General features: G+C 43.8%; 1 protein-coding gene across 11 annotated transcripts in view; it reads left to right on the top strand.

The window, feature by feature from the left end:
• SBNO1 (strawberry notch homolog 1) overlaps positions 1–22,122 on the top strand; it is a 75,765-nt gene extending 53,643 nt beyond the window's left edge. For 10 of the 11 annotated variants that reach the window (XM_016924534.4, XM_016924535.4, XM_054663797.2 and 7 more), the window contains 7 exons: positions 1,146–1,292; positions 1,419–1,513; positions 1,600–1,692; positions 6,281–6,418; positions 8,100–8,176; positions 13,023–13,216; positions 15,189–16,683. In XM_016924534.4, the coding sequence (XP_016780023.1) occupies positions 1,146–1,292; positions 1,419–1,513; positions 1,600–1,692; positions 6,281–6,418; positions 8,100–8,176; positions 13,023–13,216; positions 15,189–15,331 (887 nt within the window). In that variant the 3' untranslated portion in view covers positions 15,332–16,683. Of the gene's footprint in view, positions 1–1,145; positions 1,293–1,418; positions 1,514–1,599; positions 1,693–6,280; positions 6,419–8,099; positions 8,177–13,022; positions 13,217–15,188; positions 16,778–21,808 lie in introns of those variants that run through there. The other variant, XM_063785231.1, reaches the window with a different exon arrangement.
• The last annotated feature ends 2,889 nt before the right edge of the window (positions 22,123–25,011 follow it).

Below are 25,011 nucleotides of genomic sequence, written 5' to 3'. Positions count from 1 at the left end.
ATGATATATGCTTTTGAGCTGAAGGGGAAGCTTCATGTTCTTAAAACATTCTGGGTGGTTTTGGCTGCTGTGGGGTATGTGTAAAAGATCCATGCATAGAGAAGCAGTTTTCAGCACTGGCTGCTGATATGATCAGCTCTCAAGCTTTTAAAAATTATTGAAGTCTGCTGGGCACGGTGGCTCACGCCTGTAATCCCAGCACCTTGGGAGGCCGAGGTGGGTAGATCACGAGGTCAGGAGTTTGCAACCAGCCTGGCCAATATGATGAAACCCCATCTCTACTAAAAATACAAAAATTAGCCGGGCCTGGTGGCGGGTGCCTGTAGTCCCAGCTACTTGGGAGGCTAAGGCAAGAGAACTACTTGAACCTGCGAGGCAGAGGTTGCAGTGAGCCGAGATTGCACCACTGCACTCCAACTTCGGCGACAATAGAGCAAGACTCCGTCTAAAAAAATAAAAGATAAAAAATTGGTCAGGTGCGGTGGCTCATGCCTGTAATCCCATCACTTTGGGAGGCCGAGGCAGGCGGATCACAAGGTCAGGAGTCCAGGACCATAATGGCCAAGATGGTGGAACCCTGTCTCTACTAAAAATACAAAAATTATCCAGGCATAGTGGCGGGTGCCTGTAATCCCAGCTACTCAGGAGGCTGAGGCAGGAGAACTGCTTGAATCTGGGAGGGGGAGGTTGCAGTGAGCCAAGATTGCACGACTGCACTCCAGCCTGGGCGACAGCAGAGTAAGACTCCGTCTCAAAAAACAAAACAAAACGAAAAATTACTGAAGTCGGGTGGAGCTCAGACATCGGTAGTTTTCCAAAGCTCCCAGACATTCTAATAGTGCCACTACAGTTGAGAATTCAGTGTTGGAGAACTAACTTTCTTATGTACTGAATTGTGTTCATACTTTCCATAAGTGAGGCTGAAGATGCAAAAATTCAATTCGACAAACCTCTTTTGAGCATGTCCTGCAGTGGTGCTAATTGCTAGAGAGAGAAATGGGCAGATTACAGCCTTGTTGTGAGGACAGTGTAAGAGTTAAGAAGGAAGACTTTTAGAAGAGAAAATGGGACTTGAACTAAGCCTAGATGAATAAAAAATTTTTAATTATCATTTGCATGAAAACGTTTATCTTTTGTCATTACAGATTATAACAACATAGGAAAATTCTTAAATAGAATTTTAGGCATGGAGGTGCATCAGCAGAATGCATTATTTCAGTATTTTGCGGACACACTTACTGCAGTTGTTCAAAATGCCAAAAAAAATGGAAGATATGATATGGGAATCTTAGGTAAGTAGGGAAAATTTCCCCCCCACAATGTCCCCAGGGAAAATGTGGAGTGGAGAAATTCTTTAAACGTGTGTACCTGATAAAAATGTTCTTTTTACATTTATATGTTTCTTTTTCTTGTTCAAGATCTTGGTTCTGGAGATGAAAAAGTGAGGAAAAGTGATGTTAAAAAGTTTCTGACTCCAGGATATTCAACCTCTGGCCACGTAGAATTATACACAGTAAGTTTAGAAAGTGTTGTGAAGTATCGTCTTCCCATGAGATGCATTTACAGAAATGAGTTTAAATTTCGTTGTTTCTCTTACAGATTAGTGTAGAGAGGGGAATGTCATGGGAGGAAGCTACCAAGATTTGGGCCGAGCTGACAGGACCAGACGATGGCTTTTACTTGTCATTGCAAGTACGACTTTTCCTTTAAATTCTATTCAGATATATAATACTTTTTAATGGCCAGCATTGTAATTGTCTCTTCACTTTGTACCTGTTTCCCAGTTGTGTTTAGCTTTGTCTATTTTGGTAATTTATCATTGTAATTGTGTGTTTGTCCATTTGTATTATGTTTTTACTTAATGCATTTTAAAGGATGTTATTAGGTGCGAGTTTAGAATTGTTACATTTTCTTCTTTTTTTTTCTTTCTGAGACAGAGTTTCACTCTTTGTTGCCCAGGCTGGAGCGCAATGGCGCGATCTCAGCTCACCTCATCCTCTGCCTCCCAAGTAGCTGAGATTACAAGCATGTGCCACTAGGCCTGGCTGACATGTATTTTTAGTAGAGACGGGGTTTCTTCACTTTGGTCAGGCTGTTCTCAAACTCCCGACCTCAGGTGACCTGCCCGCCTCGGCCTTCCAAAGTGCTGGGATTAGAGACGTGAGCCACTGTGCCCAGCCTAATTTTTGTATTTTTAGTAGAGGTGAAGTTTCACCATGTTGGCCAGGCTGGTCTCGAACTCCTGACCTCAGGTGATCTGCCTGCCTTGTCCTCCCAAAGGAATTATAGATGTGAGCCACCACACCTGGCTGAATTAACTTTTTTTTGAGATTGAGTCTTGCTGTGTTGCCCAGGCTGGAGTGCAGTGGTGCGATCTCGGCTCACTGCAAGCTCCACCTCCCGGGTTCACGCCATTCTCTTTGCCTCAGCCTCCCGAGAGTAGCAGGGACTACAGGCGCCTGCCACCACGCCTGGCTAATTTTTTTTGTATTTTTAGTAGAGACGGGGTTTCACCGTGTTAGCCAAGATGGTCTCGATCTCCTGACCTCGTGATCTGCCTGCCTTGGCCTCCCAAAGTGCTGGGATTACAGGCTTGAGCCACTGCACCTGGCCAACATTTTCTTAAATTAAGCATTTTTCATAAGACAGAGACTTACTTTAGTCTTAATAATGCTTTATATCTTTAAGACTCATTTTTCAGTTAGTAAAATAGCTACATTCTTTCAGTTATGATTTGTCTCTGTGGACAGAACTAAGGGGTGTGTGTGCACACACATCTATACATGTATCTGTAGATACTCAACAGTATGTAGATATTCAGCAGTATCTTGAGTTTCATATTTACTTACTCAGATCCAAGACAGCAGAAATTTTATTTCGCCAGTTCTCTAAGATATTTGGGGTTGTGTTGTTTTGTTTTGTTTTGTTTTTTGAGGCAGTTTCAATCTGTCGCCCAGGCTGGAGTGCAGTGGCACGATCTTGGCTCACTGCAACCTCCGCCTCCGAGGTTCAAGCGATTCTCCTGCCACAGCCTCCCGAGTAGCTGGGACTACAGGCACGCGCCACCACACCTGGCTAAATTTTTTATTTTTAGTAGAGACAGGGTTTCACTGTGTTAGCCAGGATGGCCTTGATCTCCTGACCTCAGGTGATCCGCCTGCCTTGGCCTCCCAAGGTGCTGGGATTACAGGCATGAGCCACCGCGCCCGGCATGTGGATAATTTTTTAATTTTTCTTTTGTAGAGATGGTGTCTCACTATGTTGACCAGGCTGGTTTGAAACTCTTGGCCTCAAGTGATCCTCCCACCTCTGCCTCCCAAAGTGCTGGGATTACAGGTGTGAACCATGCTGCCTGGCCCCTTCGTTCTTTTTTACAAGGCTGAGTAATATTTCATTGGTTGTATATAACATATTTTGCTTTCTATTTACAAATATTTATGGAGTGACTGCAAGTAAGACCTGGTTCTTGCTCATATGAAGTACCTACATGTATGATGAAGGCACAGGCAGGATGAAGTCAGAAATGATCTAGGGCAGGAGTTGCTAAACTTTTTCTATGAAGGTCTGATATGTATGGTTTTGTAGGCCATATGTGGTCTATATTGCATGTCCTCTGTGTTTTCCTTCCTTCCTTTCTCTTTTTTTTCCCACCTTCCTTCATTCCTTCTTAAACTTACTTCAGTTTAGGAGCGCCAAGCTAGATTTATTCCACAGGCCTAAGCTGCTGATCCTTGACCTAGAGAAAAGCTCTCAAAGGATCTGGCTCCTAGTTGAGTTGGGGTTTTTTGGTTTGGTTTTGTTTTTTGTAATGGGATCTCGCTCGCTCTGTCACCCAGGCTGATAAGCAGTGGCGTGCGTGATCATGGCTCGCTGCAGCTTCAACCTCCTGGGCTCAGACAATCCTCCCACCTCAGCCTCTTGAGTAGCTGGGACCACAGGTACACTCCACCACATTTGGCTTTTTTTTTTTTTTTTTAATGCAGTTGATGTCTCACTGTGTTGTCCAGGCTGGTCTCAAACTCCTAGGCTTAAATGATCCTCCCACCTCGGCCTCCCAAAGTGCTGGATTACAGTTGTGAGCTACTGTGCCTTGCTGGTTTTGGGGTTTTTGAAATACTGATTGAACTGTAGGTTGATTTGCATGTCATTATAAGAAACAGTACAGATAAACATCTTGCATACTTTTATCAGTTACCCCAGTGGTAATATTTTTTAAAACTGTAGTGTAATATCACAACCAAGATGTTGATATTGGTAGAATTCAAGTATTTTACTCGGCTATCCCCCATAGATGCAATTTTGATTGGTCCACATAGGGTGTTGGTTATTTTCAGGACAGTCTCGAACTCCTCCTGGGCTTGATCCATCCTCTCACCTTGTCCACCTGAATAGCTGGGATTACAGGCATGCACCACTGCACCTGGCTCTTGGTTATTATTTTTAAATTGAAATTATTGCCAGAATATCACCGTTGGTAGATTGTGATGAAAGTCCTGATCCCCAGCTTCTCTTAGGTTGAAGGATGTCGTAATACTGGTCCTTCATTCTCTGTGTGGCAACAGGTGGCTGGGCGTGAGGAGTGGTGGTCCTAGAGACCTCATTCCTGGTCTTCGTTTGCCTTTGAACCTCCACTGCATTAGGCCACCATACTTTTCAGTGTGTGTAGCCTGTGCTGCCATTGGGAAAACAATGTCAGAATTACTTTCCACTGTTCTGTGATGATGTATAATTAACCTGACACTGTCAAGACAGAGCCCATTGTTAAGTGTCTTAAACAGTATCCTCTAAGTATAGGTTTGGATATTTCCTGTCAGCTGATAAATAATTTTAAATATAATCTTCACCTTAACCATTGTTTTATGACTTTACAGTAATTATATAAACAATGTTTCAATTCGTTGGAAAAAGTAAGAGACCAAGGGTCTTTAATATCCATGAAGAGGAAAGTAAAATATTGTGTTTTTCATTATAAGAATGAATATAAAAAGTTAATAGCCCCGCAAACAATGATTTATTGTGTAGAGGGCTGGGAAAATGGTTTTACTTTGAAACTTTTCTTTTTCCTTCCGTTTTGCTCCAGAAATGATTGTTTAGAAGCTGTTCAGTCTTTATAAAGAAGAAATGAATTTTCCAGTTGTTTTTCCTTGAGTTAAATGGAGTTTTAAGAGTAACTCCTTCCTCTTAAAGTTTTTCTCATAAATCCAACTTTAAAAAGTTAAAAATAGGCCAGGCGTGGTGGCTCACGTCTGTAATCCTAGCACTTTGGGAGGCCGGGGCGGGTGGATCACCTGAGGTCTGGAGTTCGAGACCAGCCTGGCCAACATGGAGAAACCCCATCTCTACTAAAAATACAAAATTAGCCAGGCATGGTGGTGAGTACCTGTAGTCCCAGCTACTCGGGAGGCTGAGGCAGGAGAATCGCCTTGAACCTGGGAGGCGGAGCTTGCAGTGAGCCGAGATCGCGCCCTTGTGCTCCAGGCTGGTGACAGAGTGAGACTGTCTCAAAAAAAATAATAAAAAGTTAAAAATACATACCTGAATTCCAACATTTCTCTAATGCTTCCCTTTCTTCCATTTTTACCTCCATATGTGTGGACAATTTGTTCAACATTTTTGCTTTCTGCTGCCATAGCAGCTTTGATGTTTACAGAACACTTTATCATGTGATCTCTCACTTTGCCCTTCAAAACCCTGTGACATCGGGAAAGGCAGTACTGATGGAGTAGACAAGTGCAGAGGACTGGGGCCATCCAAGGCCTTATCTTGGAGGGGCTTGAATTCTATTGTTAACTTGAAAGGAGAGTAACATTTCTTTTTCCATTTTACTGAGAAATGTTTAAAAACATACAGCAGAGCTTAAAGAATTTTCTCTGAAGACCCCTAATGCCTACTGCCTGGATTCCACTGTTAACATTTTATTACACTTGGTTTTTCTTATCTCTCTGAGGCTGCTTGACTGGGATTCCAGGTACAGGAAATAAAAGAAGCAAAATGATCTGTGTTGGACATTTGTGCATTAAAGCTAATTCCACGTAGTTTTCTGAAGATAACTTTGGTCTTTAACCTTCATCTTTAGCCAGAATTAAGGTCCAATAACTGCCTTTTGGGTGTGACTGTGTTAAAGTCTTTTAAACAAGCATTTTCGGTCCTTTTTGAAGTTACCATGTACTTATTTAGTGTTATAGTCTCAAATGATTATGTTTGCTGACGTGATGGTAGAAAAACATGTCTTAAAGTGTGTATTATAAAATCTTTATATTTTGTCATTTTCTTTAAACAGATAAGGAACAACAAGAAAACTGCCATCTTAGTTAAAGAAGTGAATCCTAAAAAGAAACTTTTCTTAGTTTATCGACCAAATACTGGGAAGCAGCTCAAATTAGAAATTTATGCTGATCTAAAAAAGAAATATAAGAAGGTATTTTTTCATTTGTACATTATATTATATAGGAATACTTACTTTGGGCCAGGCAATGTGGCTCACACCTGTAATCTCAGCACTTTGGGAGGCCGAGGCGGGCAGATCACCTGAGGTCAGGAGTTCGAGACCAGCCTGACCAACATGGAGAAACCCCGTCTCTACTAAAAATGCAAAATATTATCCCAGGATGGTAATGCGTACCTGTAATTCCAGCCACTCGGGAGGCCGAGGTAGGAGAATCGCTTGAACCCGGGAGGCGGAGGTTGCAGTGAGCCAAGATCACGCTATTGCTCTCCAGCCCGGGCAACAAGAGCAAAACTTCGTCTCAAAAAAAAGAATACTTATTTTAGCTGGGCACAGTGGCTCATGCCTGTAATCTTAGTACTTTGGGAGGCCAAGGCGGTTGGATCACCTGAGGTCAGGAGTTTGAGACCAGCCTGGCCCATATGGCGAAACCTCGTCTCTACTAAAGATAGAAAAGATAGCCAGGCGTAGTGTTGCATTCCTGTAATCCCAGTTACTCAGGAGGCTGAGGCAGGAGAATCACTTTAACCTGTGAAGTGGAGGCTTGCAGTAAGCCGAGATTGCACCACTGCACTCCAGCCAGGGAGACAGAGCAAGACTCCGTCTCAAAAAAAAAAAAAAAAAAAGAATACTTATTTTATAATATATTGAAATTGTTTAAGATAGCTTTTCTAGGTATGAAATTATATTTTCTTTTTCTTTTTTTTTTTATTTTTAAATGAGGTCTCACTGTGTTGCAAAGGCTGAGCTGGTCTGGAACTCATGGGCTCAAGTGATGTCCACTTCTGCCTCCCAAAGTGCTAGAATTAACAGGTGTCAGCCACCGCACCCAGCCTGGTTTAAGGAAAATGTCAACTTTTGTTATGCTAATATCACAGTCTTAATGTTACCAGCCTTAAGAAACTTCTAAGGTGACTCCTTCTGTTACCCAGGCTGGGAGTGTAGTGGCGCGATCTTGGCTCACTGTAACCTCCTCCTCCCGGGTTCAAGTGATTCTCATGCCTCAGCTTCCCAAGTAGCTGGGATTATAGGCATGTGCCACACACCTGGCTAATTTTTTTTTGTATGTTTAGTAGAGACGGAATTTCACCATGTTAGCCAGGCTGGTCTTGAACTCCTGGCCTTAAGTGATCCACCCGCCTCAGCCTCCCAAAGTGCTGGGATTATAGGCATGAGCCACCGTGCCCAGCCTAAAATGATTATTTGAAACAGCTTATCTCTTCAGTAAAGGAAGCTTCCAGTGCTAATCACAAAAGTTAGAATGTTTAAAGCCCTTCTCACTACCTCTTAGTTTTATTGTGAGGATGCCTCTATGTTTATATTTTGCAATGATTTATAGAAAATGTTAAGCGACCACTTTTCCTAACATTTACTATTAGGTTTTATTTTATTAATATTACCTTATATTATTATTTGTAGCCAATCTGATTTGAAAACAATTATAGTTAAGTAGTTATTTGAAAAACGTATTACATAAGAGGAACCAGCATGACAGAGCTTTTCAAATGGCATTCAGATTCAGTTAATAGCAAGGGTTAGGCTTTTTGTGTAGAGATTATTTTAAATTGGCTACCTCTAGAATTACAGACCAGACTAGGTAACCAGTTTATTTAAAGCAATACTGTTTTCAATGAAATTCTTCTCATTTTTACAGGTCGTCTCAGATGATGCCCTGATGCACTGGTTAGATCAGTATAATTCATCTGCAGATACTTGTACTCATGCTTATTGGTTAGTATTTTCGTGTTTCCTACCAAATTTTCCAAAATTTAATTGAGATTTAAATACACCTTCACTCTTTATCAGTATGTCCTCATGAATTAACTAACAGATTAAGTATTGTCAGGCGTGGTGTGTTCCATCAGGAATATTTACTGGACAGTTGTAGACTAGAAACTGTTTAGTTTATGTACCTCCTTACTCTTCACTGATGCTTTCTTATTTCCAGCCAACTGTTGTCTGGCAGCATGACCTTAACAGTTATCCTTCATATTAGAACTTGCTTTTTCGCGGCTGGGTGCGGTGGCTCACGCCTGTAATCCCAGCACTTTGGGAGGCTGAGGTGGGCGGATCACCTGAGGTCAGGAGTTCAAGACCATCCTGGCCAACATGGTGAAACCCCATCTCTACTAAAAATACAAAACAATTAGCCGGTGTGGTAGCAGGCACCTGTAATCCCAGCTACTTGGGAGGCTGAGGCGGGAGAATCGCTTGAACCCGGAAGGTGGAAGTTGCAGTGAGTCAAAATTGTGCCATTGCACTCCAGCCTGGGGGACAGAGCGAGACTCCATTTAAAAAAACAAAAACAAAAACAATAAGGCCAGGTGTGGTGGCTTACGCCTGTAATCCCAGCACTTTGGGAGGCCAAGGCAGGTGGATAATCTAAGGTCGGGAGTTCGAGACCAGCCTGACCAACATGGAGAAACCCTGTCTCTACTAAAAAAAAAATTAGCTGGGTGTGGTGGCGCATGCCTGTAATCCCAGCTATTCAGGAGGCCGAGGCAGAATTGCTTGAACCCGGGAGGCGGAGGTTGCGGTGAGCCGAGATTGCACCACTGCACTCCAGCCTGGGCAACAAGAGCAAAAACTGTCTCTTAAAAAAAAAAACCACTTTTTTGCCCTCCTTCTGTCACTCTCCCTTCATGTTTTTTTGTTTGGTTGGTTATTTTAAAGAGACAGTCTCGCTATATCACCTAGGCTGGAGTACAGTGCAGCAATCATAGCTCACTGCAGCCTCAAACTCCTCCCATCTCGGCCTCCTGAGTAGCTGGGCTCTTTTCTTTCTTCTTCTCTTTTTTAAAAAAGCTTTACTGGTGTCCCAGATCTAGGGAATGTCTAAGAAACCAGGGAGATTCCCAAAGTTAATAGCACAGCACATGCAAACTTTTGTTGTTGAGTCTTGGAGCTCTTCCTGCTGTGCCCCCTCACCCCTTGGCTTACAGTGTTCACTTTGTGACCTCGTATAGTCTTATACTCTGCAAATCATAGTTTTCTCCTCATTGTTCTCTCCCTCATTAAGTAGTTAATGCTCTTACAGTATCTGGCCCACTTCATGAAAAGGAATATGAGATGTAAATGAATTTTAGCTTGAGGGGCTTTTTGTTTGTTTTGATTGTTTGGGCTGTTCTGCAGGTAGATAAGTTGGCTTTGATGTGAGTAGTGCTTTTGGTTTTCATTATGAGAGTAAATTAGTGCCACTGAAAATTAGAAAAAATCTGTAAGATAAAATGTTTTAAAAGGTAGGCTGGCTAGGCACCATTGGCTTGCTGGTAGTACCAGCACTTTGAGAGGTCGAGATGGATCACATGAGTCCAGGAATTCAAGACCAGCCTGGCCAACATGGTGAAACCAGGTCTCTACTAAAAATAAAAAAATTAGCAGGGCATGGTGGCAGACGCCTGTAATCCCAGCTACTTGGGAGGCTGAGGCATGAGAATCGCTTGAGCCTGTGAGGCAAAAGTTGCGGTGAGCTGAGATCGTGGCACTGCACCCCTGTCTGGATGACAGCAAGACGTGGTCTTAAAAAAAAGTTTTAAAAGTTAACCTACTAACTTAGTTTTTTTTTGTTGTTTTTTTTTGGTTTTTTTTTTGAGATGGTGTCCTTGCTCTGTCACCCAGGCTGGAGTGCAGTGGCACGATCTCAGCTCACTGCAACCTCCATCTCCCAGGTTCAAGCAGTTCTGCCTCAGCCTCCCGAGTAGCTGGGACTACAGTGCCTGCCACCATGCCCAGCTAATTTTTGTATTTTTAGTAGAGACAGGGTTTTACCATGTTGGCCAAGCTGGTCTCGAACTCCTGACCTCATGATCCACCCATCTCGGCCTCCCAAAGTGCTGGGATTACAGGCATAAGCCACCGTGCCTTGCCCCTACAAACATTTCTTTTTTTTGAGATGGAGTCTCGCTCTGTCACCCAGGCTGGAGTGCAGTGGTGTGATCTCGGCTCACTGCAAGCTCCACCTCCCAGGTTCTTGGCATTCTTCTGCCTCAGCCTCCTGAGTAGCTGGGACTACAGGCACCCGCCAACCACGCCCGGCTAATTTTTTATATTTTTAGTAGAGACGGGGTTTCACCGTGTTAGCCATGATGGTCTTGATCTCCTGACCTCGTGATCCGCCTGCCTCGGCCTCCCAGAGTGCTGGGATTACAGGCGTGAGCCACTGCACCTGGCCTAAACATTTTCTAAAACATTTCCTCTGGGGACAGTGCAGTGGCTCCTAGCACTTTGGGAGATCAAGATGAGAGGATTGCTTGAGGCCAGGAGTTTGAGACCAACCTCCTCAACACAGCAAGACTCCATCTCTACAAAAAATTAACTTAAAAAACAACAAACATTTGCTTTGAGTTATAGCAAGAAAAGTGTCCTATATACCTACATTTAACACTGTATTAGATTCGTCTTGAGTTAGTACTAACCAGAAGGGCATCTTTATTGATGAATATTCTGAAGATAATTTTAACCAGAAAACATTGATGGTATTTCTCCTTTTTCTCATTTCTTCTTAAATTTACATGTAGCCTCTCGCTCCCCTCCCACCCCTTTCCATCTCTCTAGATTGCTGAGTCCTTCCCACTAATGTGATTTAGAACCAGTGTATCAGTAGTTTCATAATATAGAAATAACTGGCAGGATCTTCCCCCCTCCTTCTTTTCTTTTCACAGGTATTGCTTGTTTTTTCATGGCAGGATCTCTCAGGATCTTTTTTCTTTTTTAAACAGAGGGCTTGAGTGCAATGGCACCATCTTGGCTCACTGCACCTTCTGCCTCTCAGGTTCAAGCGATTCTCGTGCCTCAACCACCTGAGTAGCTGGGATTACAGGCATGCGCCAACACACTTGGCTTTTTTGTTTTTTGTTTTTTTTTTGAAGACAGGGTCTTGCTATGTCGCCCCTGCCAGAGTGTAGTGGCCTGATCTTGGCTCACTGCAAGCTCCGCCTCCGAGGTTTACGCCATTCTTCTGCCTCAGCCTCCCGAGTAGCTGGGACTATAGGTGCCCACCACCACACCCTGCAAATTTTTTGTATTTTTAGTAGAGACGGGGTTTCACCGTGTTAGCCAGGATGGTCTGGATCTCCTGACCTCATGATCTGCCTGCTTCGGCCTCCCAAAGTGCTGAGATTACAGGCGTGAGCCATCGTGCCCAGCCAGTTTTTGTTGTTTTGTTTCGTTTTTTTTTTTTGAGACGGAGTCTCGATCTGTTGCCCAGGCTGGAGTGCAGTGGCACGATCTCGGCTCACTGCAAGTTCCGCCTCCTGGGTTCACGCCATTCTCCTGCCTCAGCTTCCCGAGTAGCTGGGACTACAGGTGCCTGCCACCACTCCTCGCTAATTTTTTTTTTTTTTTTTTTTTTTTTTTTTTTTTTTTTTTTTTTGAGACGGAGTCTCGCTCTGTCGCCCAGGCTGGAGTGCAGTGGCGCGATCTCGGCTCACTGCAAGCTCCGCCTCCCGGGTTCACGCCATTCTCCTGCCTCAGCCTCCCGAGTAGCTGGGACTACAGGCGCCCGCTACCACGCCCGGCTAATTTTTTGTATTTTTAGTAGAGACGGGGTTTCACCGTGTTAGCCAGGATGGTCTCAGTCTCCTGACTTTGTGATCTGCCCGCCTTGTCCTCCCAAAGTGCTGGGATTACAGGCATGAGCCACCGCACCCAGCCCACACCCGGCTAATTTTTGTATTTTCAGTAGAAATGAGGTTTCTCCACGTTGGCCAGGCTGATCTCAAACTCCTGGCCTCAAGCTGTCTGCATGCCTCAGCCTCCCAAAGTGCTGGGGTTACAGGCATGAGCCACCATACCTAATTATTTTAAACTTTTTGTAGAGATAGAGCCTCGCCATGTTGCACAGGCTGGTCTCAAACTCCTGAACTCGAACAATACTCCCTCCTCAGCCTCCCAAAGAGCTGTGATTACAGGCGTGAGCCACCCTGCCCGGCTAGCAAGATCATTTTATAAAGTAGCAATATTGCAGTAAAATAATGGATATTAAAATGACTAAAATGCTTCAACAGATAGCAAACACAATAAATTCAACCCTTTTTATTGGGAGGCAGGCCCCTGAAAAAATCGTGGTTTTAAAAATCAGCCTGATACCTTAAATTGGAAATGATAACCCAATGGGCCAACAGAATTATAATCTAAGAAATAGTAAAGGCAATACTGCTGGAACATTGTTTATTTGAAATTTGAGGCCAAGAGCGGTGGCTCACGCCTGTAATCCCGGCCCTTTGGGAAGCCAAGGGTGGATCACCTGAGGTCAGGAGTTTAAGACCAGCCTGCCCAACATGGCAAAACACCGTCTCTACTAAAAATACAAAAACAAAACAAAACAAAACAAAACAAAAAAGTCCCAGTTACTCGGGAGGCTGAGGCAGGAGAATCACTTGACCCTGGGAGGCAGAGGTTGCAATGAGCCGAGATCGCACCACTGCACTCCAGTCTGGGCAACAAGAGCAAAACTCCATCTCAAAAAAAAAAAAAAAAGAAAAGAAATTTGAGTTGACCTTGTAAACCTTTTAGAAACATGTGTCTGTGTGCATATATAGACACTCACATATATGTATTTCTTTCCCATTTTTCTTAGGCGCGGCAATTGCAAAAAAGCAAGCTTGGGGCTAGTTTGTGAAATAGGTCTTCGTTGCCGTACATATTATGTATTATGTGGTTCAGTGCTGAGTGTCTGGACAAAAGTTGAGGGTGTTCTAGCATCTGTCAGTGGCACAAACGTGAAGATGCAGATCGTGCGGCTAAGAACGGAAGATGGGCAACGGATTGTAGGTGAGTCTAATTTTTGTTTTGGTTTGAGTTGCAGGGAAAAATCGAATCCGACTTTTTTCTCATTGCTAATATCTTAGCTCTATTCCACATGCATCTAACATCTCTTCCAGTAGTGGGTATGGGACCCGTTTTATATTTCTTACAAGGTTGAACAGAAGTTAAGCCTTCAAACAGACATTGTTGGTTCTGGTTGAAGTTATGATGTGGTCATCTCTTTGATGCTGCTCTCAGCTGCTCTTGCTCTCCTTCTCTACTCTTGGTGGCTGTGCAGGCTCCCTGGTGTGTAGACAGTTCAGCCTCTTGCCCAGGAGTTCTCCATTGAGCTAACTTAAGACTCTGGAACTCAAAAGCCACTGTGCACAGAGAATGGCTTGGTGTCCTGCAGGGAGCAAGGGCAGACTAGGCCAGCTGTTCTCACCGTGTGCTCAACTACAGGTGTCCAGGAAGCAGGGCAGCAACTGGACTCTGTTTGCTTTATCTTGGTTTCGCTTACAGCAGCCTTCCTCTACCACGGATTGCATATCGGGAGTTCATGGGCCAAAGTCAGTCTATGGAATTTTTTTTTTTTTTTTTTTTTTTTTTTTTTGGACACCAGTATTTTGGGATGTTGTAGGTTTTCATTTGAATTAATGAAAAAAAATTTTTTTTTTTTTTGAGACTGAGTCTCACTGTGTCGCCCAGGCTGGAGTGCAGTGGCGTGCTCTCGGCTCACTGCAACCTCCGCCTCCCGAGTAGCTGGGATTACAGGCATGCACCACCACACCTGGCTAATTTTTATATTTTTTAGTGGAGATGGGTTTTCACCATGTTGGCCAGGCTAGTCTCAAACTCCTGACCTCAAGTGATCCGCCCACCTCAGCTTCCCAAAGTGCTGGGATTATAGGTGTGAGCCACCGAGCCCAGCCTCATTTGAATTAATTGCCAACATTTAAAAATCAAGAGGTTTCATATAAAAGTCTAGATTTCCAGTTTCAAAAGCAGCCCATCAGCTGGGCACGGTAGTTCACCTTGTAATCCCAGCATTTTGGGAGGCTGAGGCAGGAGGATTGCTGGAGTCCAGGAGTTTGAGACCAGCCTAGGCAACACAGTGAGACCTTGTCTCTATTTTAAAAAAAAACAAATAGGGCCGGGCACGGTGGCTCACACCTATAATCCCAGCACTTTGGGAGGCCGAGGCAGGTGGATCATGAAGTCAAGAGATGGAGATCATCCTGGCCAACATGGTGAAACCCTGTCTCTACTAAAAATACAAAAATTAACCAGGCGTGGTGGCAGGTGTCTGTAGTCTCAGCTGCTTGGGAGGCTGAGGCAGGAGAATCACTTGAACCCGGGAGGCGGAGGTTGCAGTGAGCCAAGATTGTGCCACTGCACTCCAGCCTGGCGACAGAGCAATACTCCGTCTCAGGGGGAAAAAAAAAAAAAAACATATATATATGCATGCAATAGATTTATCTGGAACATTGAGCCTTCAATCCTACATGCAGGACTTAAAGTTCCCTTAACCAGCACCCAGAGAGTATCCTTTCCAGTTTGCTAGTATCTGCTCTTCTAAGTTAACCTGTTTCGGTTAGCATTTGAATTTGCAACTTTTGTTCTGTAGTCTTTTGGTGCATTAATACATGACAAAGATGATATTTGCATGTTTGTGGAGCTTAAAAAGATAATACATAGAATAATAGATATTCTTGACCTCCTGTTAAAAAGAGAATAATAGATATTCTTGACTTCCTATTCCTCCAACAAGATAGCATTACACTAAACACATGCATATGCTTGGGTATTTGTGGGAAATGCTGTGGAAGAATCAGACTACATCTCAATGGCCATTTCATTTATTAGGTAGTCGTTTAATTTTTGTGTGAACTTCTTGTCCATTACACTTAATATTATGCCTCATTTGGAATCTGCTGTGAAGCTGTACAGTGTGGTTTCTTCTGGACACAACTTGATAAATTCTTGTTACTAATTACAGGTTTGATCATTCCGGCAAATTGTGTGTCTCCTCTTGTAAATCTCCTATCAACTTCAGACCAGTCTCAACAGCTTGCGGTCCAACAGAAACAGCTATGGCAACAGCATCACCCTCAGAGCATCACCAACTTGAGCAACGCATGAAGAACAGACAGGTTTCAACATGGATGGATCTGAAATGCTGTTGAAGCATATCATTTGCATAAAAATCAGGGACAGTTTCCAAAGAATTATATATTTTTTTCAGTTGTGCTCTCTAGTTAGTTTTTTTGGGAGTAAGGACAAACCTGGAATAGATAGCAAAACTGAAAATCAGCAGTGCTGATGGTGGTACATATGTCTTTCCTTTAGCTTCTCCCCTGATAATTCCCATCTGCTTTTACTTTGGGTGAGCAGAGGGGGATGTGTGCGTGCGTGTGTGTCAGTCTGTTTGTGAGTATGTTAAAGGCTACAGACCACAGTTGGTTTAAAATGCTTGGAACTTCCCAAACTGGCTTTACTTTATGTTTATACAGTGCTCAGGGTTAACGCAGTACATCCATGCCATTGCTGTGGGAGGTATCCCCGGATGCATGTGTTTTGAGTCTATAAATATAGAAAATATATATTGGTTTCTTTCTCCAACTTAGTAGGTTTATTAAAGCATGAAATGAAAGGTTGCATATCATGCATTCAGGTTATTTTCTAATTTTTGTTCTGACAGTGCATGTCTTTGGAAGCATGCTGAAACAAGATTAACACAGGAGTCGAGTAACAGAGAGAAATATTTGTTAGATGTACAGCATTGGTTATTGCATTTTTATAGTGTTTATACCTGGGTATTGCTTCAAACCCTGCAGACCCCTCCTTCCCCTTCTCCCTGCCCTGGGTTTCTGGTCAAGGTAATGAATACATACATTTTTCTGTGATAAAACTCTTAAAAGTTAATTTTAATGTATTAATAGTATTCCTAATGTGTGCTGCAGAAATGGCTATGAGCCTCTTAAATTTACATTTTCAACTTAAAGGTAGTTTTAGAAGGAAGTACAAATTGGCTTTCATCTTGCAAACAATCGTTTTTTACTTCATTATCTTAATTTGCTTTGTCACTCATAAAAAGGAAACCATACTTGAGTTGTAGACAATGAGGAAACACTTGAGGCTTCTGCTGTATGTTTTTTTGTTATTGTTGTTGTTGTTGTTACTCAGTAACTTGAATATTGTTTAATGTGTTGTAAGACGTAGAGTTTATCTCAAGCTGTTAAAAATGGTAATGTACAAATGTGAATAGACACTTATCTATATAATATGGGTAAGTTTTGTTTCGCCTATAATAGATGTTTATAAAAACAAGTGAGGGGACAGTTGGTCTTTTTATCTTTTCTTTCTTTCTTTTTTTTTTTTTTTTTGCTTACACAGGTTGCACTATTGAAAAATCGAGATTGTATAAACCTGGTAAAAAGCTGCAAGATGCCAAAATCTTGTAGATGTCAAATAAAAAGTTATGATACTAACAAGAAGTGGACTCTTGTTTAGGCCCTCACTGGTGACCTTCAGAAGTAGTCTGTGACGGGGACTCAGCAGAATTTGTGTGTTGTCTCAGCATTCCAGGTAGCCTTATAGTTTGGCTTAAAACTTATCCCTAAAATGTAAGATGGCATTGAGGGAAAGGGTATAATGATAGTACTTCTGAATGTTTTTAAAGTTGAATTGTTTGTAAACTTCTTGCAGAATTGGGTGAGATGTGTGTTAAAACTGACAGAAACCTGGCTGAAAACTTAGGGCGTTCATCCTCTTGTGTCTCCTTTAGCCTGAGTTTGGTTATGTCAAGCTTACCGTAAGTTTTCTTAGGATTTATTTATTCTTGGTGCCTAAAAGAATAAATTGAAAGTACTTTCTGTTCTTTGGCACATTTTGCCCAGCGGATGCAACTTCTATCCTCAGTCCAGTTCATATATCTCAGGCAGTGATCCATTTTGTATCAGCCAGTTTCCCTTGTTAGGGCCGCTAGACCCGGCTGGCAGCCAAGAGCAGCACTCTCCCCACCTTCAGCAGAACTTCTCAGCTCATGTGTGTGTTTTTAAAAGCAGTAGGCAGCTTCCATCAGCAATGGAAGTGTCCCCCACTCCAGCGGAGGTGCAGTCGCTGGACCTGAGGAAGTGGGGAAGCATTACAAACCCTCCTGCAGTAAGAATGGCAGAGTTGGGAAGGATCTTCTCTCGCAGGCTGTTGGCCCAACTCCTCTTTTCTGTGTATGAGGGCATCTTAGTTTTTTATGGCGTTTTCAAAGCAGCATATGAGGATTCTTAGCATGCAGCTAAGTGACAACCCCCATGGCCTATGATGTAATGTTTGCTCTGGACTAGCCATCTTGATAAATAGGAGTGTATGTATCTTAGGTTCTTTGTAGAACAGCTATTTTTTTTTTTTTCCTCATTAAAAAGGCCTCTGAAAGCCCTCTCAAAATGGACCTCACAAAGGCAACCAGTGTGAATGGATGGGAGCTGGGGTGCTGCATGCCCAGGCTGGTCATGGTGTGTGCAGCACCCAGAGAGTTGCACCCACCCCTTCTTCAGGTGGACATCCGACCTTTACACTGTGGTCTTGCAAAAATCAGCGAGTTAGTTTGGCCGCCCTGTGAAGCTTCAGCATTCAAGGTCCTCTTCTGTTAAAACCCAACTCGTGGCCGGGCGTGGTGGCTCACGCCTATAATCCCAGCACTTCGAGAGGCCGAGGCAGGTGCATCACTTGAGGCCAGGAGTTCGAGACCAGCCTGGTCAACATGGCAAAACCCCATCTGTACCAAAAAATACAAAAAATTTGCCGCTGACTTCTGTAAAATAGGTCCATTCATTGCAGGATCTAAATGCCACACCTGAATTCAGAGGCCTTGTTTAATTAACCCCATGTCCACTTTGCCTCTGCAATGCCTTTTTCTTTTTAGCAATATGGCTCTGAGCACAAAGATTTGGTTGGAAATCATGTTCGTGTTTTCAGAGTTTACAGCGTCAGTTGTACTGAAAACCACTTCCAGAGTCTAAAGCAGCTCAGATGTTATCTCTGGGGGAATTAGTGTTCCCCTCATTTAGCAACCTCCATACCACAAGGTCTCTGTCTGTAGTTACTGGGATTATCCAGATACACTATCAATGATACAAATTCATAGGAGTATTAATGCATTTCTTTAAACACAACTTGATTAAGAAGCAAATATGTTAAGCAGTTTTCTTTTTCTGCTGCTAAATTACAGTTAGATACTTCAGTATCTTCTCTTTACATGTGTATATAAATTAGTAAGAACCTGCATCCAAAGCAATGTAGTGTGTGTATGTATCTATATATATTTATTCTAACTCAGCACTTCAGAAGCCTTTTTGAGTTACAACAATATTTTAGTTTGCTTCATCTGTAGAGGTAAAATTTCTATATTACCAAGCTCCAGAGGAATATGATATTTTACAGGCACAATTTTCTGGCTGTAGCCCCTGGGGCATTCGTTTGCTGGCCTCCGTGGGATGCTGTTAGCACAATTGTTAGCTGGCAAGAGAAGAAAGGCTACGAGGACAGCATTTATAATTGTAGAATGGGAGCCTTCTTCCCTCTCCCCTCCACTTTCATTTTAGCATGAGATAAAAAAACAATAGATTGGAAATGATTGTTGCATCTCACTTCATGGAAGTAGGGGCAGAAGTTCCCTCTGGATCCTTTTCTTGACAAGCAGTCAAGAGGAAGGTCCCCATACACATGTACCTGTGTGATACTTGGTAGTTTCTAAGAATGGTGCTACATAAGCGTTGCTGTTAGGCTGGGATCCTATTAATGAACGTTTGATTAGTTCAGGCCTCCCAATGGCAAAGGCAGACACTGTGGAGATGGACATTTACTGACTCCCCTTCTGTGTGGCTTCGGTCTCCCTGGCTAACACCACACCTGTGCGTACTGCACTCGGCCCACTTTGCTGCAGAAACGTAGCAAGCGTTTCATGTCAGGGCTACAGCTGAGAGCAAAAACTGCAAAAAAAAAAAAAAAATGTCTCATTGAATGCCAGTTGTCTGATACAAATGCAGTGTCTTTTAAGTGACAGAAACACACCTAAATACCTGCAACTCAAGCTCGCTAGCATTTTTTTTTTTTTGAGTACTTGAGATAAAATCCAAAACCCACCCTCTAATTTTGTGCTGTATTTATATATATGTACATAAATGTATATATATAGAAATGTCGAGTTCTTCTGGATTCTGAATGTAAATAATTCTTGTAAATTGGGACTCCGCCCACCTGTTTCTCCCTTTTCCCTCTTCCCTTCAGCTCTATTTATTCTTTTCTTGACTTTCCCATATGGGGCATCTTATGACTTTTTTTTTTTTTTTTTTTTTTTTTTTAGAAAAGTATGGAAAACTTTTCATTTAGAAAAGTATTTGTTCCTGTATTTTAGAATTCAGTTTTGCATCTTTGCTGTAGAATTCCTGTTTTGTGTTAATGTTTTTTACTGTGTCTTATTGTGTTGTGTGCAATGCATTGTACTGGGGGGATGCACTTGAGTGCCATTTCTGATACTGTCATTGTATGACTGCTGATGCTCATTTATGTTGTTCTTTGGAAGCTATAGTGAGCCTGATGTTTTCACATTTTAAAAAATGCTTCCTGAGACTTCTTTAAGCTCCTCTAACTTCTTCAGTGCATTTGGGATCAAACTTAGCTCTTAGATCAGCAAACCTGACTTGCTTCTACTTTTGCAATTTTTCAGGCCTTACCATATTTCTTATCTCTGTCTTCCCACCTGATAGGAAAATCTTGCAGATTTGTAACAGTGGTTTCTGGCCTGCTGCTGCAGCAAATTCCCTATGTTTATTTAAGAAGTCGGGCCTATAGTTTTAACCTACAAATGATGAGTAATTTACTTGCAATGAACACAGGTAGCCTGCTGCTGTATATAACCTGTTGAGGATATTTATAGCAGGCAGGAGGCAGGCCTAGTGTGTTATTGACAGGTGACTTTAGAGAATGTCCATTGGCCGGGTGCGGTGGCTCACGCCTGTAATCCCAGCACTTTGGGAGGCCGAGGCGGGCGGATCATGGGGTCAGGAGATTGAGACCATCTCCTGGCTAACACGGTGAAACCCCGTCTCTACTAAAAATACGAAGAAAAAACAAACTTAGCCAGGTGTGGTGGCGGGTGCCTGTAGTCCCAGCTACTCAGGAGGCTGAGGCAGGAGAATGGCGTGAACCTGGGAGGCAGAGCTTGCAGTGAGCCCAGATCGCGCCACTGCATTCCAGCCTGGGCAACAGACGGAGACTCCGTCTCGAAAAAAAAAAAAGAGAGAGAGAGAATGTACATTAAGGAACAATTGTCCTCCAAAAGAGAGCCAAGCAACTGCTCTGGAGCCTCCTAGGCTGACTCTGCTGGAGGGTGAGACAAGCAGATTCCCATTGCAGCACTGGTCCCTGGGGTCCCCTGAACAGCTGTGCTCTCCACCCTTGTATTGGTGAGTGGATCTTGACTACATCAGCCGTAAGCCTAGAAGAGAGCTGGATCGAGGCGTTTTTAATAATTCGAGTTGGGAAGACCCGGATGGTTCATCAAAATGATGGTGTTGAGCACCCGGGAGGCAGACATTGGGTATTTGTTCACAATTTTGCACCTGTAAGAAAATGTTCCTTTATAACTTTCAAGGATTGCCGTGAGCATCTTTGGGGCCTTTTCATTCATGTACAAGTTTCATTCATTACTATTCAACTTGGTAGACTTGGTGAAAAACGTAAAAGCATTCTGTATTTGGATCAGTCTTGGGAACTAAATTTGTCGTGAATTGGGGCCTGTCACAGATTGCCTCCAGTGTGCATCCTCCACGCAGACCCTCCTTGCTCAGTCTCCCTCTGGCGCCCATGGGGAAGCCGTGCTGTGGTTGGCAGTGCGGCCATCTGGGCTGCCGCAACGTGGCAGGGCACCGTCCAGCAAGACTGCCCCTTAGTGCAGGGCTAAGCAAGGAAAAGAAGAAGCCCAAAAAAGTGGGTTCTTTTTGATACTTGTAATTCAGGCGTCCTCCAGAGTGAAGGCCACTCTGCAGGCCCCTGGTGAGAACCTGTCTGGCTTTTCCACTACGGGCCCCTAACCAGTACCCTGCCCTTGTGGCCCATTTGTGCCTGGGCAGATGTTTCTGGCCAGCAGACACTGAAGGCCTTTTTGCTGTGACAGTATTTATGGCACTGAAGAGGATAAAGAAGCTTGAGCCCTCTTTCTGACTCCCACTTTATGGGGCAGAGAGAGCTTTTTTTCTACATAGCACATTGCAGTCTCACCGCTATCAGAAAAATATCCTGTTCATGGTTTATACTGAATTTGCAAACTACTGATATGATTTTTCAATAACCACTTGTATCTTCCATCATCCATGAGAGGTGGGAAGAGGTACACTGTATCTCTGCAATAAAACTTTGGCCAGGTTCTACCTCCTCTGAGCAAAGGATACTTTTCTATGTAGGTGTAGATGGTTCTCCTTTACTAATCTGACATGGTGCATCTGGAGACAACATCTGATGGGATCCAAAGACAACTTGAAACAAAGGTGGATGTCAGCTCTTGGTGTGTTTTCATTTGGTTCTCTTTTTTAAATCTCCCTTTTGTTATCGCTCCTGTTGTAGCGTGTCCATCAGTGTGTGAAGGGTGTGCCCTGTTCCAATGATACTGCATTGCTGCATCCAGCCTTTCGTGGGAGCACGGTACCAAGCGTCCGGAATTGATTATCCCGACCATTTTTGATATGTAACTGAAAAATTTGGTCTCATGCAATAAAAATGTACTGGCTGCATTTTAGCAAGGTTTATTTACTCTTGCAAGTAAAAACGATCAACCGTGAAGCGTAACAAATTCTGTATTTAGTTTTTTTTTGTTGTTGTGGTGGTTTTTGTTTCGTTTTTTGTTTTTGTAAGATTCTAAATAAATTAAATACGAGTCACGGGTTGTGCTTTCTTTGGGCGCTGCCTTCGCAGATCTCATGAACATCTTCATAGTGTCTTTATAAAATGTAAGTGCTGTCACCGTGCCTTTGCAGATGGCACAGGCACTGAGTCAGGGAGCCAGCCAGGGTGGGGCGGTGCCCAGCCCAGGTGCAGTGTGTGGGCCCGGAGTGGGCTGCTGTCTTGGACTGCTGCGGAAGGCGGTGGGAGGGAGAAAGGGCTGGGATGCGAGTGGGAATCTGAGCAGCGTTTAGTGCATGGCTTGTCTGGGAGTTTCTCTGTGATTATTTCAAATACTTGGGAGAAGGATGTTCAAATTTTAGCTTGAAATGCGTAAGGGTATTCGATCAAATTTGTAAATAGCATTAATGTTTAGGGGGGATTTAACCTCCTGAATATATGAGATAATTGAGCATTAATTGAGGAACAAGTCAAAAGGAAGTGTTTTAACTAAAATTTGATTCAGTATTTTTGAGTTTGAAAATTGAAAGAAACAGGTTTTTAAATGTATAACCTTAATAAATTGTGCATTGGCCAGGCATGGTGGCTTACACCTGTAATCCCAGCACTTTGGGAGGTCGAGGCGGGCAGATCACCTGAGGTCAGGAGTTCAAGACCAGCCTGGTCATCGTGGTGAAACCTCGTCTCTACTAAAAATACAAAAAGCTGGCGAGGTGGCGGACACCTGTAATCCTAGCTACTTCGGAGGCTGAGGCAGGAGAATCACTTGAACCTGGGAGGCAGAGGTGGCAGTGAGCCGAGTTCATGCAATTGTACTCCGGCCTGGGCAACAATAGCAAAACTCTATCTCAAAAAATAAAAAATAAATTGGGTATTTATATGTTTTTTGGTTTTGTTTTTTTTTTGAGACAGAGTCTCACTCTGTCACCCAGGCTGGAGTGCAGTGGCGTGATCTCGGCTCACTGCAACCTCTGTCTCCCGAGTTCAAGGGATTCTCCTGCCTCTGCCTCCCAAGTATCTGGGATTACAGGCGCCCGCCACCATGCCCAGCTAATTTTTGTGTTTTTATTAGAGGTTGGGTTTCGCCATGTTGGCCAGGCTGATCTCGAACTCTTGGCCTCAAGTGATCCACCTACCTTGGCCACCCAAAGTGCTGGGATTACATGTGTGAGCACCCTGCTGAGCATTAATTTGAGTAAGAAATAATGGCCGAAGGCCGGGCATGGTGGTTTAGGCATTTAATTCCAGCACTTTGGGAGGCCGAGGCGGGCAGATCATGAGGTCAGGAGATCGAGACCATCCTGTCTAATACAGTGAAACCCCGTCTCTACTAAAAATACAAAAAATTAGCTGGGCGTGGTGGCGGACGCCTGTAGTCCCAGCTACTTGGGAGGCTGAGGCAGGAGAATGACGTGAACCTGAGAGGCAGAGCTTGCAGTGAGCCAAGATCGCGCCACTGCACTCCAGCCTGGAGGACAGCCAGACTCCATCTCAAAAAAAAAAAAAAGAATGGCTGCTTGTATTGGCTCATGCCTGTAATCCCAACACTTTGGGAGGCCAAGGCGGGTGGATCACTTGAGGCCAGGAGTTTGAGACCAGCCTGGCCAACATGGCAAAACCCTGCTTCTACAAAAATAAAATTAGCTGGGCATGGTGCCATGTGCCTGTAGTCCCAGCTACTTGGGAGGCTGAGGGGCAGGAGGATTGCCTGAGCTGGGGAGGTGGAGGCTGCAGTGAGCCATGATTGCTCCACTGCACTCCAATCTGGGTGACAGAGTAAGACCCAGTCTTAGAGGGTAAAAGATGAAAGAGCAAACTTTGGATCGTGCCTCCGCCAGCCCCCTTGTGTTTTTCTGTTAGAATTCCAGGCTGCTTTGACCTTCCTTCCCTTGGGGTTTTGCTCACCCTCAGTCTTGTTTTTGCTTCACCTTGGGTTGGCCTGGGCCCTGTTGACATTTGAGCCAAGTCATTCTTTGCAGTGGAGGTATCCTGGGCACTGTCGGATGTTGAACAGCATCCCTGGCCTCCACCCACAGATGCCAGGAGCACACATCATCCCCACATTTTTAACAACCCAAAATCTCTCCAGACGTTGGCAAATGTCTCCTGGGGGGCAAAATCAATCCTGGTTGAGAATCACTGCTCTAGGCAAATTAGTCATAGAGGAGAAAGCTGGTTGTGTGTGTGTGTGTGTGTGTGTGTATATACATGTGCATGTGTGCTTTTTACATATGAACAAAGGGCACCACCCCCGAGATACAGAAGATACAAATGTTAACTGGCTGGGGGTTTGGAGTATGTACAATACAATTTCCATAAGTATGAATATTTATCAGCTAGTCATTTGAGAGCATGATGTAAAGAAGCCATCTGTGGAGGCCTTTATGAGAGAGAAGAGGCTAAAAGAAATGTGCCGAATGCTTATTTTTAGAGTCCGATTCTCAGTAAGTTGGCTCCATCCTCTTAACGCTGCCCACTCTGGGTGGTAAGTGCCTTACTGGGTTGAGAGGGGCAAGGGCCACACTATTGGGTCTGAATCATCTTTTTTTTTTTTTTTTTGAGATGGAGTTTCGCTCTTGTCACCCAGGCTGGAGTGCAGTGGCGCCATCTCGGCTCACTGCAACCTCCACGTCCCGGGTTCAAGCGATTCTCCTGCCTCAGCCTTCCGAGTACCTGGGATTACAGGTTCCTGCCACCATGCCCGGCTCATTTTTTGTATTTTTAGTAGAGACGGGCTTTCACCATGTTGGGCAGGCTGGTCTTGAACTCCTGACCTCAGGTGATCCGCCTGCCTCGGCCTCCCAAAGTGTTGGGATTACAGGCGTGAGCCACTGTCCCTGGCCATCATCATCTTTCAGTAAAGAAATATCACTGTGGCCAGGCACAGTGGCTCACACCTGTAAGCCCAGCACGTTGGGAGGCTGAGG

This window comes from Pan troglodytes, chromosome 10 (genome assembly GCF_028858775.2).
Source record: "Pan troglodytes isolate AG18354 chromosome 10, NHGRI_mPanTro3-v2.0_pri, whole genome shotgun sequence".
Taxonomy (NCBI): Eukaryota; Metazoa; Chordata; class Mammalia; order Primates; family Hominidae; genus Pan; species Pan troglodytes.
Note: the sequence above shows the minus strand (reverse complement) of the source record. Positions and strands in the feature narration are given on the sequence as shown.